At 44.4% G+C, this 19,029-nt stretch overlaps 1 protein-coding gene across 1 annotated transcript; it reads right to left on the reverse strand.

Moving 5' to 3' along the window:
• Nucleotides 1-534: 534 nt before the first annotated feature.
• On the reverse strand, nucleotides 535-15,755 carry LOC137909056 (fibulin-1-like). Its single transcript, XM_068753470.1, has 15 exons — nucleotides 14,414-15,755; nucleotides 9,413-9,527; nucleotides 8,899-9,028; nucleotides 7,742-7,946; nucleotides 7,421-7,639; nucleotides 6,631-6,744; nucleotides 5,988-6,089; nucleotides 3,560-3,697; nucleotides 2,892-3,032; nucleotides 2,690-2,818; nucleotides 2,169-2,294; nucleotides 1,701-1,817; nucleotides 1,485-1,613; nucleotides 988-1,111; nucleotides 535-892 (listed from the first exon to the last, which is right to left on the reverse strand). Exons 1-15 carry the CDS (start codon nucleotides 15,753-15,755, stop codon nucleotides 535-537), a joined length of 3,489 nt encoding a protein of 1,162 aa, XP_068609571.1.
• Between the last annotated feature and the right edge of the window lie 3,274 nt (nucleotides 15,756-19,029).

A 19,029-nucleotide genomic window follows, 5' to 3' on the forward strand; every position in this document is an offset into this window, starting at 1 on the left:
ATGGTATGGCATCATATATCATCATCATCTGGTGACAGGAAATGGGAATACGTTACGAAGGATGTTTAATATAACTGAGCAGAAACTTCAAGTTGCTGCTAATACATTTTTACTTTTACCAATATCTGGTTCAAATCACCCCAAACAATGACACATTTACATCTCTAAGGTTACTATTTTGAAAGAGTATTTAGATTTGCAAAAAAATATAAAAATAAAATACTGAATGTTTTTTAATGTAGTTCTTAGAAACAGATATAATGACAATATGTGTAATTGCAATTCAGGTAATAAAATAAAAAAAGAAAAAAGAAAAAAAGAAATCTTGACACTGCAGGGGTTTAATGTAATAAAGTAAAAACAAATACTGTCTTAAAGCAAAGTGTATACACTTGAATGTGACACAAACAAAATTAAGTGCTCAGACCAATCATGGCTGACAGTGGTATATATTATGACATTGTTAAATAGTGATATGAGCCGTTCTCATGGTCTGAATCAGGGTCCATTGTGACAGATGCTATTCTTTCATGGTTAGAGCGAGTTTCCTGTGATGAAGATGTATATCCTGGCCTGGAAAGTGGTAAAGGTGCCCTGTCTCCAGAGCTTCATCTCCACATTGATTAAGAAATCCCTCGGAGCATCGACCTGCCGATGCAAATACACAGATCCCGTGTAGGCGTTCAGCTTCCGGGTGCTGAAGTATTTGTCCTCGTTCCCCTGCGTGATGCTGACTATGACGTTGTCCCCGGAGTAGGCGGGAGACGGTCCGATGCGGAAGATCTGAGCAGGGATGACTATGTTGGACTGGAAGCTGAGGTAGTAATAGGTGATTCTCAGAGGGGAGTTCTGACAGTCCAGGTAGTTTGGACAGCTGATGCGCTCGCAGCGCCTGCAGAAGAGACACAAGGAGGGCAATGTAAGGCTCATCAGGTAGGATTGGCTACTTCAATGGCCTTTGGTGCAGGTTTTACACTCCTCACTTACGTGTCAGACACTTTGCGGTAGTTTGGAGGACAGTTGAGAGAAAGGCAGCGGTGTCCTCCCTGGATATTGTAACAGGTCTCGGCTAGAGAGCAGTTATGGGTCCCCGTCGTGCACTCGTCAATATCTATGAACACAGATTGAATTCACAGGGATCGGTTTACCGCCTGGAGCTGAGGAAATGTATGTGATTCACGAGACAATTGAACTTTGAGGGAAATAATCACAGTCGAAACAACGCGGGGGGGGGGGGGGGATTTGAATTATTGAGAGAATAATTTTTTTGGGGTGCAATTAAGTCTTATTGCCTGTTTGACTGCTGAGCCACTGCCGTAGTGCTAATAATATTTACCGAAGCATGGTAAATGCTACACGCGTTATGTGGCGATAAATGGGTGCAGAGACATTTTTAAAATCTATTCAGTGCAGGAAGGAGGATGAAATTCTCAATGAAGACGGTGAAGACATGCATTTAGTCCTTTATTAGATGGGCGATTCACCTCTGCAGGAACGTCCGTTTGGAGACATGGTGTATCCATATTCAGGACAAGCGCACCGGTAGCTGCCTGGAACATTCACACATTTGTAGGTGCACAGATGGCCGATACTCTGGGAGCACTCGTCAATGTCTGAACGACAGGGAGCAGGATCAATCATTTAAAATGGACAAATAAAGTTCGGTATGAAGATGGTATTTGTGATGTGGGACGCCTCACCTTCGCAGGTGTGCCCGTTCTCCCCGAGGTGGTAGCCTTGTCTGCAGTAACACTGGTAGGAGCCGTAGATGTTGGCACACTCCTGGCTGCACGGGCTGGCCAAACACTCATTCACATCTGGAGGATAAAGGTCAGAGCTCATCACCGTCGCAGCTCACATGATCAAAAGACTTTCAACGTGTTATCCCACCATCTAAATAACAATGTTATTAAGCCAATTATGCTTTTACCAGCCCCTGCTTGCAGTCGTGGAAAAATGACACAATTACAATACGCTAAGGATTCTTTTCGGGACCATGCCAGCTGCACAGACACACGCGAGCCACGCTACCAAACACGTTTAAATACACACGCAGGCACATTTCCAAAGGTTTCACGGATTCGTACGGCCGCTTGCACAGACACGCACACTTTGTTTGCACACACGCCGTTTTGCTCACGTGCAGACTGACACTAATACACAGATACCTGCGCAGTGTTTGCCATCGCTGGATAAGCGGAACCCGGAGGTGCACGAGCATTCGTAGGAGCCTGGGGTGTTTTCGCAGGTCTGGGCGCACAGGCGGCCCGGGTAGCGCCAGCACTCGTTTACATCTGAGAGGGAGAAAGCAACGTCAACACTGTCACTTTTACACACCTGAGGGTACATCAGGGAGCTGTGTGTGTGTGTGTGTGTGTGTGTGCGCGTGTGTGCTGGTGTGCGTGATGCGAAGGGACCAGCTGTCTGCTGATAGTCTAAACACTTGAGTGAAGGCCATTATCATAAGAGTCACAACACAGTGAATCAAAAATAGAGGGAGTGGTGGCAGGCGCTGAGGAGAGGCCTCTGCAGGAGGAGGCATAATCAGCCCATGAAGCTAGGGGGGGGGGGGCAGCTCTCCCGATGGGGTTGATCGATAAAGCCTCATTCATCGATTCATTCCTCCTCGTAAAACCTGAAGCACGTACACATCTCCCGTGCGATGACGTGCGTGTGATGTTAAACATACCAACACACATCCTCCTGAATGAATCATACTGATAGCCTGTCTGGCACTCGCAGCGGTAGGATCCAGGCAGATTGTGGCACAGCTGGCCTTCCCCACATCGATGCAGACTGCGCTGACACTCGTCCTCGTCTGAAAGAAACGGGATGGTAAAGAGGCCTTTTCTCATGTCCTCAAATCTGGACGTGAAAATAAAACACCACACCAATGCATCTTGAGCCATCAGGACTGGGATGGTAGCCGCGGCTGCATATCATCTTCCTCTGGCACATGTAGGATCCCAGGGTGTTGATGCAGATAAAGGCCAGGCTACAAGGCGGGGTCAAAGCGCCACACTCATCGATGTCTGTTACAGAGACAAGAAGATGGAGAGCCATGAAGAAGAAGGCGGGGCGGAGGAAGGTGGGAAGCTCTTTAGCCTCACTGTGAAATCAAAGCAAACACATCACACGGTTGCATTCCCCAGGATAACGTGGTTATGTGTGTGTGTGTACCTGACTTTTTTCTCAATTCTCTCATTTCTCATTTCCACTTCTTTTACAGGGACTTGGGCTGCCTCGACACGCCCCGGTTCCTGACCCTGGGGGCTAATTCCACAGCATCATTTTGCGGTGGAGGAGGACAGAGGATGGGCTTTTATCTCCTCTTCTACAGCCCCAAACATCAACCTCTCTGATCTCCTGACTGTGTGGCATTTAACCCCATCTGCCATTGCAACCATGAGGATTACAGTTTTCTTTCCCTTAACAAAAACTTTCCGACTAAAGGAGTAAATAAAAAATAAAATACATTTATATTTTGTCATCAAGCTTTTACCCTAAACTAAAAAACAATCATGCCATAACGTAATAATTATGTAAACGTCATTAGTACCTATACAGCTGCCTTGTGCATCCCGGGTAAAGCCAACAGGACATCTCGGTTTCGGGTCGCACCTGAACGAGCCCTCTGTGTTCACACACTCAAAGTCCACCCCACAGCTGTGGCTCTGCTGCACACACTCATTGATATCTGAAGACGGTGAAAACAGGAATGAAAACTGAACAAGTGATCGATCATAAATATATCTCTAATTCAGCTGCTACAGCAATGAAACCCTCAGCTGTGATACCGTAACTCACCACTGGATGGCAGTCTGGTTAAACGGCAGGTCGCAGGGGTAGTCACTTTTTGCAGCGCTTCATCTAATACAGACATGGGCAAGCTACGCCCGTTGGGTTTTTTAACCTGGCCTGCCAAACTTGTTGAAAAATTCTATCATTAAATAAAATGTTGTTATAATTAAACCTCATTCATTTTACCTTTCTCTTGTAATGCTACCTGTAAAAGGCAAAATCCTTTAATGTAATGTCTTTTACATGTAATTTATATTAGTTTACACAAAGACTCCATCCATCTGTTCCTGGCCCGGCCCCTCTGGCAAATGTTAGAACCCATTGTGGCCCGCGAGTCAAAATGTTCACCCACCCCTGATCTAATATAAAGATTTCCCTGTCAATGCTGTCACCGTGAATAAAGAGTGAACCGGCCTCTAAACAGCAGATAGTGATTGAGCTTCTCGTTCCTGACACAGATCCGGCAGAGAAGGGAATGAGGCGAGTGAGTCTAACACCAAGAGAGATGGGGCAAGAAGAGTCAGGAGGCAGAATGAAGCACCGACTCGCTGTGGATGAGCATTTATGCTTCGAAATTTGTAACTTGGTCAATTTGTCCAGCAACTCTCGATAGAATTCCAAGGATGAATGATTCCCAGGAGATAAATCTACATCACCGCTTGGATTCATTAAAATACGTGGGTTTAAGTGAAATATCTGTCAGATTGCAGTTACTTTATTATTTAATGAAGTGGTAGTGAGAAGCACAGGCAGTCATGCATTACAGCAATAACTCCCCACAGCACCATCGTCAGGTTCATACCTCCATTTATGAGCAAACACCTGTGAAGCTAATGACATCGTTGCTACTGAGTCGAAGCATCAGCAGGTTGGTATCTTAATTATGAACCTGCCGTCATGCTGATGTCGACTTTCAGCTCAGTGCCAAAGTGGAACTTCACAGGGTTGTCTTTCAAGTTATACCGTTTGTACTTTGGCATATAAATTCCTGCTGTTGTCAGCAGTTCATATGTACAACATAGCGATGGATAAATAGGAATTGGACTGTATTTATGAGTGGGGAAAAGAAACAAACGTATAATTATGTATATGGCACAAAATGCTCGGTTTATCTGGTCCAAGGTTTAAAGATTGGCGAACGCACTGGGTTGATGAATAAGATGAACAGCATTGTACAATCTTAATTGGTCTTAACTGAGTCATTCCGTTTAATCAGTTTCTGCTTGTGCAGTGAATTTGCTTCGCTAGGCTGAAGGTGTTTGCCATAACAGTCTTAAACACTCCTTTTGGCTCAAATGAACATATTTTCAATTCACAAGTAGCGAGCAGATTTGCTGGCTCTGACCGCCTGAACCCACCTGCAGAGTCAAACGGCTCCTACTTGCACATCTAAAGCTCATCATAGGGGTCCCTCCTCCTCCTCCTCCTCCTGCTGCTGCTTTATGAGGGAGATGTCTGCACAGGCCCAATTTATGGTGCATGGAAATAATGAAACCAATTGGGTGGCTTCACTCCTGCATCTCAAAGCTGGGCGCTGCCCACAACGACGGGGGCTAACTTAAATAGCATTTTTTAGCATTCCCTCTTGTCTGCAAATCATATGATTACCCTGAACATAATTGGAATTGAACTATCCTCGATATCTTCTCTCAAGGGTGGTGAAGCTGATTCTGCACCTGAACAAATTGCTCACTTTCTAAATATGCAGAAAAAGGACACATTGGACTCGGAATAATTATTTCAGACAAAGAGATGTACACAAATAACATCATCTGAGACCCGAGTACAACAATCTACTGCTAGAAGTAAATCAAAGGGGCGTGTTTTGGCCGATATGATAAAATGTAAAATCCACTAGTGGTCTGGGTGGTAATAGAACAGACCCGCTAATGCACAAGTAAGAGAATTAGTTCAGGAACAGGATGAATATAATGTCGGCCATCATATGTTCTGTCTGCAGCACAGTGCTTTGCTGACAGCGAAGCGGATTAGAGCTGCATCTCCTCTGCAAATCTAAAAGACCCAGATAAATTAGGGGCAGAAAGTCCTGCCAAGAAACTCTCCCTGAAACCAAACTCAAGAAGAAAACATTTCAACAAGGGCTTGGCATTGTGCTATTTTACATCTCCACGTCTGCACGACTTCTACATGATACCTTTGTGGGATGCAGTTTTAACGTTTCTCACCCTCACAGGAGCGCCCGTCAGCCGAAAGGGAGAACCCAGCGTAGCAGGCGCATTGAGGTCTTCCACCCACGGAGGTGCACTGTTGCTCGCACGGTCTGCCCTCTGAAAACAACACTGCCCAGTGAAGTCAAATTAAATATTCAGTGTTACTGCATCACACAATAGCATTCGAGTGAAACAGAGGAGAGTGTTGTGGTTATTTACCAATTACTATATTGTCATTTGCTCGTTTCCTTTTTTCCAGCTTAGTCCCCGATCTGCTCGTACTGTATTACCAAATGTTGCTGTGCCGTGGGGGTCAAACTCCATTCTGATGTCATGGAAACCAAACAAGGAAAAACGAACCGGGACCCCCGCACAGTATGGAGGGCTTGTACGAGTGGGTGGCTGGTGTTGAAAACAAACTAACCTTTCATACCACCTCACCACTCGTGTTTGACATTTGCAGCGTAATTGCCTCTAACAGAACGGGGGGGGTCAATCTACAGCAGCCTGTACTGGCGTCTCCCTCTGAACGCGTTCGACTGCATTGAGATGCAAGGTCCGGTCTGGGATTAAGATGCAAGGATGAATGACGGGGGCTCGCTGCCAGCTGTTGGGCCTGCAGCGGCCCTCTGCCATCATTACGATGCAAGTTCCTAACCTTCACAGGGGTTGACTGGGACCGGGGGGGGCCCGGTGGGAGGCGTAGCTGGCGAAGTGGGTTCTGCTGCCACTCTGTCATCCTCCTTCAGTCTGTTCTCCTCATCCACCGCCGCTGCAGAAACATAAACGACCTCATCACAGGAGTGACGGAATCAATGCGCAATCAAGAATTCCTCAACTCCGTCTGCTGCAGCTTTCGTCGCAATGGCAGCGAAGGCGAGACGGGAAAGCACAACGCCTGCAGAGAAACATTTGGTTTTATTAGACAGCTCCGTCAATCACTGTAATTTTCGGAGTGCTCTGGCGTTAGCATCTGTTGGCACAGGCATGTTTGATAGAAAGCCCCCCCCCCCCCCCCCCACTCACACCTTTGATTAAAATCTGAGACACGACAGAAACGTCAAAAAAAACTTTAAAACCTTGCATTTGAGCAGGCCTCAGTTTGAGCACAGAATGATTCTCAAACCGCTTTTTGACAGTAGCAGAGATGTGATTCGTTGAGCACCGCCATCTGACCAGGAAAGGGATGTTAGGGATGTGTGGTTAAAAATAACTATCATTAAGCAGTATCAGTGCTTACAGACAGGAAGGAACCGAGAGAGACCAGGAAAATAATACACTCGGAATGTGCAGAAAAATTACAGCAAATTTGGGTCTTCCTGACAGGCTGTGAATCACGTACTAAAGCGCCAATGGTTGAAAGAATAATTTTCCCCTTATCAGTTCACTGCTGGAAATGTCTGCCAGCGCGCTCCGTGACAAAAAGCGATGGGTGGCGCCCCCATTACCTTGTGCGCACGTAAAAGCATCCTCCTGCAACTCGTATCCAGGGAAGCACTCGCAGCGGAAAGATCCAGGCGTGTTGACACATCTGTGGTGGCAGATGTTCCCCTCGTATATCAGGCACTCGTCCATGTCCTCCACCTCCACTGGGCCCTCCACTGTGTTCTCTCCATCCCGCTCCTCGCCAATGGAGAAGGCCTCGTTGGGGTAGAGGCTGTCAGAAACTACAGAGAGCGGTGTCTGTCGTTCTCATGGCCAATAGAACAAGCCTACTAATAAAAACTGAATGAAAGCACCTCTTAAATGACAATTAAAATGGAGGCTACCTTTTTCAGGCAGCGGAGTGGAGACCTCAGGGGGAATCTCTCTGACAGTCGCGTGCCAGTCGTCCTGATTCCCGCTGCTACTCTCCTCCCGCTTACAGCAGCTCAGGAAGACGTGTTTGCAGTGGAAGCCCAGGTACTGGGGGGCTTCGCAGCGATGGCCCTCGCTGCGGAACTGCAGCCCCAGGAGGCAGCAGTCGCAACACTCCTGCAGGTCAGACGTGGATAATGTAGCTCGTGAGACGAGCGTGACAGTTCAAAATGGACAGTTATAAAATATTTCAGGGGCATCATGATCCTCAGAGGATTATTTACTAATATACTAATACTAATACTTTATTAATCTGCCCCTCGGAGGGCAATTTGGCTTACAGCAGTTTGAACTGCTGCTGGTCGCAGCGTGTGTATGCGCCCGGGCAATGCGGGTGAAGTGTCTCGCCTAAGGACACAACGACAGTGTACACATGCGCCTGAGCCGGGGATCGAACCGCCAACCTCCCGGTCGCAGGACTGCCCTCTCGACCACTGCGCCACTGTCGCGCAAAGATTTACAACCGTGACCTCCTGGCATTTCATCTCGTAGTACCAGCATGAGACCGTCACACTCATCAATAATATCTCAGCATTGACTGGATTGCACTTTAGACTTTAGAAACATGAATAAACACGGTGGAGTCACACAGTCGCCCTAGATTAACCCCTTATTAACAGCCATGGCCGTTATTCAACTACTGCTGTGACACAGCATCAATGACCACTCCCCGTTTTTACCATTTCAGACTAGCCAATCAATTGACAGCTGACATTTCCCCATTGCCGTGATCTGCTTTGAAGAGAGAGAAGCTTAAGCACTGTGGGGGAATCTTCTGTCCTACAGAGCCTTAAATCATTTTGTCTAAATTAAATAAATGTAATTGAATAACAGGAAACTGGCATCGCGGCTGTGAGGCTAAGAGAGAAGATATTTAGAATAATGTTGCCTTCTCAGTGGCTGCAAACTCGTAACAAATGTGTTTTAGACTCTACGGTCGATGCTACATTTATTAGCAGTTATGTCAGACTGTATTAGAATTCATTTGAATTTTACAATGTCGTGTTTGGCCGTATACAAATGGAGCAGTTTTGGCCTTTTGCTGTGGAGTCACGCTACAAAAACTTGCCTTGTAGAAATTGATCCCACATTTAGCACTAGAATTCTTCTGACAAACATCTCCTGCTCTCGCTGTGTTAATCCCAGCCAAACACTGGATTTCTTCCAGGGAGCCGAGGCAGCATTGTTGTTGGGCAGTCCTGGTGGAGAAAGAAAAAAAAAAAAAAACACACACACACACACACACATTGTAGAAAGAAGTAAAAGTATTTGGACTGCGACTGTGGCTTTACAGCAAAACACTGGTCTGGATATTCTTCCCGTAAGTGTCGCTACAAATCAGAATCGAATGCGTTTTCAAGAAGCTATAAAATAGATGGATAAATTACATTAGAAATCTCCATAAATTACCAGCGCAGTCTTGGAGGGCCATTCAGTGGACTACAATGTGACGGCTCTTGCAAAAACACATCATAACAACAAATTGCAAGCATTTTTATGCCGTTATGTGACTTTACTAATCCAACTTCAGACTGCCCTTGTTAAGTCAAATGAAGCAGATCAGTAATAGCCCTTAGCCTTACCAGCAGATGGAGGGCCCATCTTGCGTGGGCGGCTCCATGTCGTAGCAGTGGCCATTGACCGAGGCCCATTTCTCCCCCGTCTCACAGCAGCTTTTCACCAGCTCCTTGGCAGAGACTATAATGAAATACGAAAACACCCAATTTCAGGTATATCCCACCGAGTGCAGCTAGTCCCTCGAAAGGAAACGTTAGAGTTCAGCCAGAGAAAGATGGGTAACATTTGCCAGAATGCAATAAGCAAGATGCTATAAAATCTGGTTAAAGGATATTTCAAGTGGGACTAAATTTGGTTTGGGGGAACTCCCGTCTCGGAAGTTAAGATGTGTTTTTCTTCTCAGGATCTTTTACTGGACTAGAAAATTCATTAGCGGGTACAAGAATGAAACTGTCTGAGTCCTTCAGGGTATTTAATTTTTTTGTTATATCCTGGCTAACCAGACCGGAGCTGGGTGAAAGGGTAACACATTCGCACTTAATTTAAAACTGAGTCTGGTGAGAGACAGGAAAATATATACAGTATGCGCTCCTTCAACAATAGGGCGAGCCATTCCAGATTTGATTTGTGCCTCCTGTTGAAAATACAACTCATGGCACCAATGCTTTCGCAGTCAGTCGCACCATAGAAGACAAACCATTAGAGAATATAGATAAGAGAATGTCGTATTCCTTAGGTATGGAGATTTTTTACCAGTGTTTTAACTTGAACTAATCAAATCCAACTAGAAATGGGATTACTTGTGATCCTAATTACATCTGCCCTTAGGTTTCAGCTAATTCCTTGTGAAAACATAGCAAAAGTAGACTTCATTCATTCTATAATATATTAAGATTTTAAGGAATCTCTTTTTTGATTTGTTGCATTTGATTTGAGCACAGATGCGAAATGATTGCAGAAGAGAAAACGGATTCAAACGTGACACTGCCCGTGTTAGAATGAGATGCCAATTAGCTCGCGGAGTCGGCATGCCTTCTGAGGCTGGTGAAACTAAACTGTAAACCTTGTGGTGGTGAAATCAGCAGGTTGTCAAACACAGAGAGAGCCAACCAATGGCGACCATTAGAAATGCGTGTTCAAAATGTCCTCACCGTCCGCCATGTATTTCAGCTTGGACAACACAGCGGACCAAATGGTCGTCAGACGGTCTGACATCGCCCTCGCTGCAGCCGAGGCTGCACATAGAATGGTCTGGAGCGCATCCAGAAGGCCGGAGAGGGCCAAGAGAAAAGCTGCGAATCTTAATGGACCAGGCTCATTTGCCCGAGGTCATTCTGGCATTTTAACTTCTGTATCCACTTTATTATTGTGGAAATGGCCCTCCTTGACTTACCTCTACGTAAAAGAGACAGAGGCAATTACTGAAAGTACAGCGAGACACTGCCACAGTGTGCATAATTTAAAGGCTTCCGAATGAGAGAATGTAAAAATTGAAAGGCCCAGTGGTTCTTTGATGCGTAACTGCAGCATCTGTTACAGCTGTGCAGCCAGACAAGCCCCTTTGAACCTAAGTCGATGTGTATTAAACAGAATGTGATCATTCATCCTCCTCCTCCTTCCTCACCCTTTTCATTTTCTCCAGGCGGAATCAGTCCACCCATCATGGGCATGACACAGAATTGTGTGCAAAGAAAAGTGGAACGTATACAGAGTTAAAATACTGTACATACAGTTCATTTACCAGATGAAATACTTTGGCAGAGACCGCACGTCCCCAAAATAGCTACTGGGGATGAAAACAATGATAAACTGTCTCAGCCGACGCTGTATCTTAGTCTAAGCAGGCCTCTTCCTGTCTCCTTGACAGACCTTCTAATTAGGCCTGCATCACAACTTGTTCCATTCAGCCGTGCAAACAAATAGCAAAGCTGTTGTGCTTTCACAAAGCACACTCGTGAAAAGGTGGCTGCGAAGCTTCCCTCTCTTTCAGAACCCGTCCGTTACGTTTAGCCATTACACTATTCATTTATGCCAGATGACGTGTTCCTGTTCAAGTTCAACACGGGTGACATCACGACCTCTAAAAAAAAACAAAAAACATGGCGCTGGAACAACAACCTCAAAAGGGCAAATCTCAACACATCTCAGTTGCATAAAGCGGCATGCTGCAAGCTAATCAAAGAGCTTGTGTATTTGCACTTGGTGAACACGGCAGTGATTTATAATACAGGTGGGATTGCAGAGAGCAGGACCCGGAGAGCAAATGTGATGCATGCAAGAAGACTGATGGTGAAAACCTAAAAGCGCATCAGTGTTTGTGCTAGTGCAGGCCGGCCATGTTTAAAGGTCGTGATAAAATATTCCTGTAAATCTCGATCTGGTTTGAAATGAATCTGAATTGGAACAATAATATGAATGGTGAGTGAGAGAAAAACGTTTTGACTTAAATTAGTTATTGTACCTCAACAAACATAAAAAAAAGAAAAGAAAATCTTTTTGAATATGAAATCTGTTAAACTCAATATTCTCCACAGGCTTGTAATCTTAATTTGTTTCTCACTGCCTTATTATGACATTCCAAGGTGCATTCACACACCGGACCACAGGAAATTTGCTCAGAGGAAATCCAACCAAATCTTGATCCTGGATCTGATGGATGAAAATAACCCTCAGGAATAACATCTTATAATTAGCTGGTTTTCAAGAGGCTATTGAGGCAACTGTTTTCAACATGAACCTTTAACAAAATTCCTGGACAAGGACCCAGAAGGCATCCGGATGATAAAACACTTCCGTTATCTCACCTCAGCGCGGGTGATTTTCATGCTTGATTTGTTTTTGTTTTTTGATCATCATCACCTTTCCAATTTGAATTTTCTCCCATTTCAGTTCAGTGTTACAGTTTTGGAGCTTGGTAAACTAGGAAGTTTGAGTCACAGAGAGGAGAACGTGTGGAGGTGTTTCACATGAAGTGATTACTGGGAAAATTGGGAAAACAGCAGCCTCACGGGAAACTGGTAATCACATCGGCTCTTGAGGCAGTCGTGTGTAGCGTCTGGCAATTGAGCCACAACAGTGGCCTCATTCATCACATGGGTATTATGCCTCTCGCAGGTACAACCTCCAAGAAATTCTACACCCGGTCCGAACACACATCAGAAGGCCTACCCCCCCCTTCTGAGAACACGCCGTGTCTGCTTGGAAGGAGAAAAGGCTGGAATTATCGACTGAAAGACGAAAACATTCATTTTGGGACATGTTCCACAGAGAAAGCAGCTCATTCGTGTTCAGTGTGAAAGCTTTGGCATTTATGCTCACTCCATTCCTTCGAAAGAAGCATATATATATACACACAGTACCGGTAAATGGTATTGGGTTTGACGCGCAGTCTGGAAATCTCTTAGTCCAACAACCTTTAATAGTGAACAACGCTCCAAAGCTATAGTCCACCGGGGTGCTCAAGCTCCTCAGAGCAGGAAAAAACTTTTACTGCGCCGACAGTCGATGCAAGCTCCTCTTCCATGACGAAAAGCCGGATTTGATCCTAATTCACAGTGACATGTGGAAAACTTAGGAGGATGTTGGAGCAAATGCCTGTTTTTACCCCCCACCCCCGAGAAAAAACGTTCTACACTGCAAACACTGGCACAAGTTTCACAGATGAAGAGAAATGTCTCAACAACAGCCATGGGTTAACTGCACACCTCTAGATTGTACTTATCTGGACAAAAATACCACCAACAAGAAAATAAATTCAGAATCCTGGATGATTTCTTTAGTAATTCAGACACTGACATGATTTACAAGGATGAAATTTCACTCACTCATAAAGCAGTACAATCGCTTCGAGGGAAGCCTGACAATGTAGTGAAACTACATCGCGTCAAAAAGTCAGAAAGTATCAGGACATTATGATCCAATTAGTTTCCTTCGCAGGAATAAGATGTGATGCTTTCCAGCACAGCGTAACTCATCTTCTAGACATCTTTGTAATCGATTCATCATCTGTTCCTCTCAGCATGCGCATCGGATTTGGCCTTTATTCCTTAAAGGAGACTAATCTCTTTGAAAAACACAGCAGATAATTACATGAGAGGTTAGAAGTCTCACTGGAGCAAAGCGGGGAGAGAAGCTGCAGCTTCCCTGCAGGATCTAACAGACAAAATGTAAATCCGGCGTCGGGCTTGCTATTATACTCGTTATTTATAAACCTCCAGATAAATAAATGCAAAATCCTTTTAACTAGAATGCATGAATACGAGAACATACCAAGTTATTCTGTCATCAGAGTAAGGTAGGTAAATGCTATCTGGGGAAAACAGCATTTTATGGCCGATTGTTTTTCCTGGATCGCTGCCAGCTTGAACAGCGTGATTATGAATTCCCTTCTCAAAGGGCAGGATGTGAGAGTCGGAAAAGGAAGAATGTCTTCTGAAAAATTACAACCTAACACTGTCATCATTGGGCCATCAATCACACCGCGATGCATCACAATGTGGACGCTGAATGAATCAAAAGATGTATAATTAGCGAGAGAGCTTAGCAAACTCTACCTTATGATAATTATAATAATATTAAGTATTACTCATGCAAAACAGTTTCGGTCAATGTCTATTTTTTTTTATACATTTCCAGCTATAGATATCACATATCAAATATTCTTTAAGGGCCATTTTCAGACTTTGTAACTTTTACGCTTCAAAAATATATATATTAAACTAAGAATTTTTTTAATGTTCAGTTAATGGGCAAAATGTCAGACATGCAATTTATGCTGGTCATACATACATGCACTTACACACATGCATACAAAACTTATGTACTGTACACATATAAACTGACAGACTGTGTATACATGCAGTATTATCGTGCATACTGTATATACTGTATAAATACACACTGTATACTATAATTAACTGTATGCATGTATGCACAATATATAATATATACTGTATATAAATAATATAATATATACTGGATGTGTCTATATAGACACACTGTACTGACACATTGAACATACCTGCTGGTGAGATGTACTTGGACCTCATTCGAGAATGGCATCTTACCTCTTGTGTCTTCATCGCCACCACCAGGCTGGTAGTTGTGGAGGTTTTGGGGTTGCTTTTGAGGCCGTTCTCTCTCCTCCCTCAACCTGACGGGGGCTCTGCTGGTGGGGCCAAACTTGATTGTGGGATACGAGTCTTGCTCTTCATTAGGGAGAGGCTGCCTGGGCTCCGCTGACACCGGCTCCGGTTCTTTATGGCTAACAGTAGGGGACCGGCCATTCGTCCGGTCCCGGCGACTGCCTAGATGATCTCTGTGATGGCCAAGGTGCCCCTTGTTTACATGGGTGGTGTCTTTAAATGTGTCCTGTGAGACTCTTCTTCTGTCGTTATCATGTCTCTGGGTCTTTTCACCACCATCGGGCCGTGGCCTGTGGTGCTCTGCGGTCGCTCCCTGTGTGGTTGCTCTGAACGTTGAGGCTTGGCTCCGAGTCCCTGAAGCAGTTGGAACCAGTTCATGTGTGATCTCAGCCTCTCTGCTCCTCTCTCCATCAGGACTTTGCGTGTTCCTAAACTCATGTCTACTGTTATCATGGGAGCTGAACGAAGTGGAGTTTGACTCTGGGTAAGCCGGCGGTGTTGTGGCAGATTCCAGCCGTCGAGCCAGTTCTCGGATAGTGGAAGATGTCGGCCCTGCCAAGGTATAGTCATAATGCTCAGTGCCAAAATTGGGTGGGTCCTGCTTATACAGTGGGAGAGTGTTTCCCACTGCCAACTTGGAAGACGGACCTACAGAATGCATTGGCTGGTTTTCGGGGCTACCGCTCGCGTCTCTGAAAGGGCTTACGTTCACTCCGGTCGTAACCCATGTGGCCTCCTTAGGATTACGAAGGTCACAACCAGGCATAGGCGAACACATTATCCTTCCACCTTCGTTTGGACAGTGGCAAACCTGGCACGGATCCATCCGAAAGGAGTGTCCCGCCTCATATTTCTTAACGCCGTGGTTACAACCGATTCGCCCACATTCAGGACACCCATCTGCAGGCTGTAAAATATCAACGCAGTTTGGAGGAAGTTCAGGGCAGGGGATAAAACGACAGCTTATCTTCCCTCCTCCCTGGGGACAGGAACATTCAGTGCTTCCGAAATCCACGAAGTAAGATTCCCCTTCTGGGACTTTCCCTTTCTGGAAACCTGCTTGGATACAGTCATAGTGCTGGTAGCCCTCACAGGTGCAGCCCCTTCGAATGCAGGCGGGACAGCAGGCACCTTTCTCTAAGACTGTTTCAATGCAGCTGTGCAGAACAGGACAGTCCACACCTGTGCAGTCTTTCTGGCTGACACAGTTTTCCATGCTCAGAATCATCAAACACAAAAAGAAAGTTGTTCTTTGAAAGTTCATCTTGTATTAAAAAATAAAATAAAAAAAGGTATTTAGAAAAATTTAAATACCTCAACTCTGTTCTTCAATGTAAACCTCTTCAGGCTCGATTTGATTCCATACGAGAAAGAATTGTGTGTCTTTTAGCCTGTGAGAATAAAACACCAGTTAATCACATGTTTACAATACAAAAGATGTCCGACATTCGGGCTGACATTAATCAGTGTCCTGATATTTTTTGGTGCGTTTCATAAACCTGTCTGCTTTAATTTGTACACCTACCAACTGCACATTTTTCCATGCCTACTATTTTGGCAACCCGAGATTTGAAAGCTGTGGTATATATTTGATTGCATGTGAAATCTTTTGCCAAGGTTGACTTAGGGGAAAAGTACGATAATAGGCCAACAAAAAATTTCAGATGTTGGAAAGACGATGCACGGAATTAATTTAAATCAGAATGGCACTGAGCAGGGTCCCCTTTAAGTCAATCAAGCCTCACTGAAAATCAAAGTCACCATAATTTTTGAGGTTGCTGTTGCATGCAAAACATTAAAATCCTGGAACATAATTTTGATTCGAATCCACACCAGATTAGACACTGATTTCAACCTCCTAAATATTTCACATTTTTTTAATCAAGATTAGCACAAGTTGGTGAGAAACTACAGAAAATGCTGAAACACACCATATCCTGCAATATAAAAGAAAGTGATGATAAATACAGTGATAATAATACTGGCTTCATTTAAGACTCATTTTAAATTTTCAGATTTGTCCTCCCACCGAGTGCCAAAACCTTTTCTGCAAATTGTTTTTTTTTTTCTTTACCCAATCCTGCTAACAAATAAACTACCCGGGTGAACCTCCTTAGTGGATCATAACATCTGTAACACTCCCTATACCTTCATAAATCAGGACAAATCAAAGCGCAATGCAGCTCTATTTAGAGAATCAATGATGCCTTTGTGTGCTGCGGGTTCAAAATCATTTTAGCAGACCTTACAGTCTCTAACAGGCACAATGCCTTCTGCTATGGGTGTGTTGTACTTGAATCAAAACCACAGCTCTGCATTCATCTATTCATAGAGAGTGAAAGGGACATTTTACCACAGGAAAAGGGCCACTTTCTGATAAGAAAGTCGTGGAGTGAGCATTGGAGCCCATCTGGTTGGAACACTAAGGACCTTGATAGGCTCGTTTTCTCCGTGTGAAAAACATTCTGTTGGATTGTGTGCACAGCTATCAGTCCATGGAATGTCCTAGACTGCACTTTGTCATCCCAGTAGCCAAAAACTGACCTTTATCTTTCTTTTTCTTTTCTTTTTTTGGCTTTTAACGGCGTGCGCGCGCACTTACGCACGCGCAAACACTGCTTTCGCGCATCTTAGCGCGAAAACACAAATTCCACTACCACACGCTGTGAAATATTAATTCCCCCAATCATGAAAATATATTTCGGTGACTCATTCATGCACGGACGATTCTTTCCCAAGTGTCACACGCTCCGGGGTTGAACCGAACCCCATGTGCATGAGGGATCGAATCAAAACGTCGAAACGCCAGCTGTATAAAGAGGCATTCAATCAAACATAATTGAATCGTTGTTTAATTATTTTGCTTTGCGATAATAATCGGGAATGATAAATTACCGAGGAAATATCATTCAAGGTTTAAAATGTTGACAGAATTGATTCCAAATCCGAACGCGTCCTGTTAACGTTTTTTCCCGTCAGGTGAAAGTCAAAAATGTTTTGTGCAGACTGCCAAATCTTGCTTCTCAAATCTCAAATAGCATAGATTGCCTCTGTCAATAATTTTAAAAAAAAGCGCGTCACCTACCTTGCGTCTCTCTGATCTTTCAGCGCTGGAGTCTCCGATGATTCTCCTGTGCGTAAAGTTAATGCCCTGATTCCAACTCGGGAGGTTTGGAAGCGCCTTCGTTCCCTTTTTTTTCCTCCATGGAGGGCGGGACCAACTTCCATAGAATTATTTGCAACTTTTTCTGCATTACAACGGTCCAAAGTACGGGAAACTAAGGAATGATCTTAGTCCATATATTTGAAGGAAGCAAGTAAAAAAATATAACTGCATTCTACAATGCCCCAATTTGTATTTTATAGTCCCACATATGGTGCATTCACAGTTAGTGCCAATTAAGGCCTGTATGTTATAAAAAAAAATCCAAAGCCCCTGCTTTGATGCCAAATTGTTTTCTGATTTGCCATTTCCGGCCAAAGATGCCAAGAAGCCGCACTGATAAAATCAAATTCATCCACGGTTTCTCAGACATCACATGACGTCTGCAAACGGAACCATCTGACTCGGTTATTAGTCTGAAATATCTTGATGCACAAGAATCGGCCCTGAACAGTTCGATTTGGAATATATTTTTTATATATTCCTCAATGGCATTGTGTAGACAAAAGGTGCCTCAGCGGTTGAATGGCTGGATCGGACAGGCACAAGGGGCGCAGGGGCCATCGCCCACTTTGTCTCAGGGGTCTTCCTTGACTAATCGATGACAGAGATGAGTCAGGGGCCCCGTCATTAGTTTTCTCACACATGCAGCTGCACGAGTTAAACACTGAACCCCCCCCCCCTCCCAGATGATATTACATTTCTCTCTAGACTTAATATTAATTATAATTTCCTCTTGTTTAATTTTCAACCTTAAAAAATAAGCTCGATTTTGCACATTTACAACGTGAATCAAAATTAGAAAAACTAAGCCAATTTGTCCGATACAAAAGTCCAAAACATTTATCCTCAAAGCACGTGCACATTCATTCTAAGGATAGATGTGGCGCTTCACTGCTAAATGATTTGTAAGGCTAACCTGTGCTGCACACATGGATTACACAGGTCCACAGAATTGACCACTAATATCATACAAATCATTCATGTCTGTTGCAATACAATCAGCTCTTTCACCTATTACTACTTCATATTTATAAAATATCCCTTGCGTGTTTTATACTAGTGCTTCATTTGTTCCTTAGGGTCAGAAAGTTTCAGGCCTGTGTCTCTCTCTCTCTCTTGATGTCCTCATGTCACAGTCGGGGACCGATTGCTCTATTCCTCCCACAGTAGTTGACCTCCCCTCCCTCCCCCGGGGCCTTGAAGCACTCAGTTCAGTAATGACTCTCAGCCAGAGAGATAATGTCATCTGACACACACTGATTTGGGAGAGGTAATTGCACCCCACACGGTTGTAATTTCTCATTCATGCATGTTTGGACGGTGACTTATGCCAGGACTAATTGCTCAAGCCCACTGACTGCAACCTTGCCTC

This window comes from Brachionichthys hirsutus, chromosome 2 (assembly GCF_040956055.1).
Source record: "Brachionichthys hirsutus isolate HB-005 chromosome 2, CSIRO-AGI_Bhir_v1, whole genome shotgun sequence".
Classification (NCBI taxonomy): domain Eukaryota; kingdom Metazoa; phylum Chordata; class Actinopteri; order Lophiiformes; family Brachionichthyidae; genus Brachionichthys; species Brachionichthys hirsutus.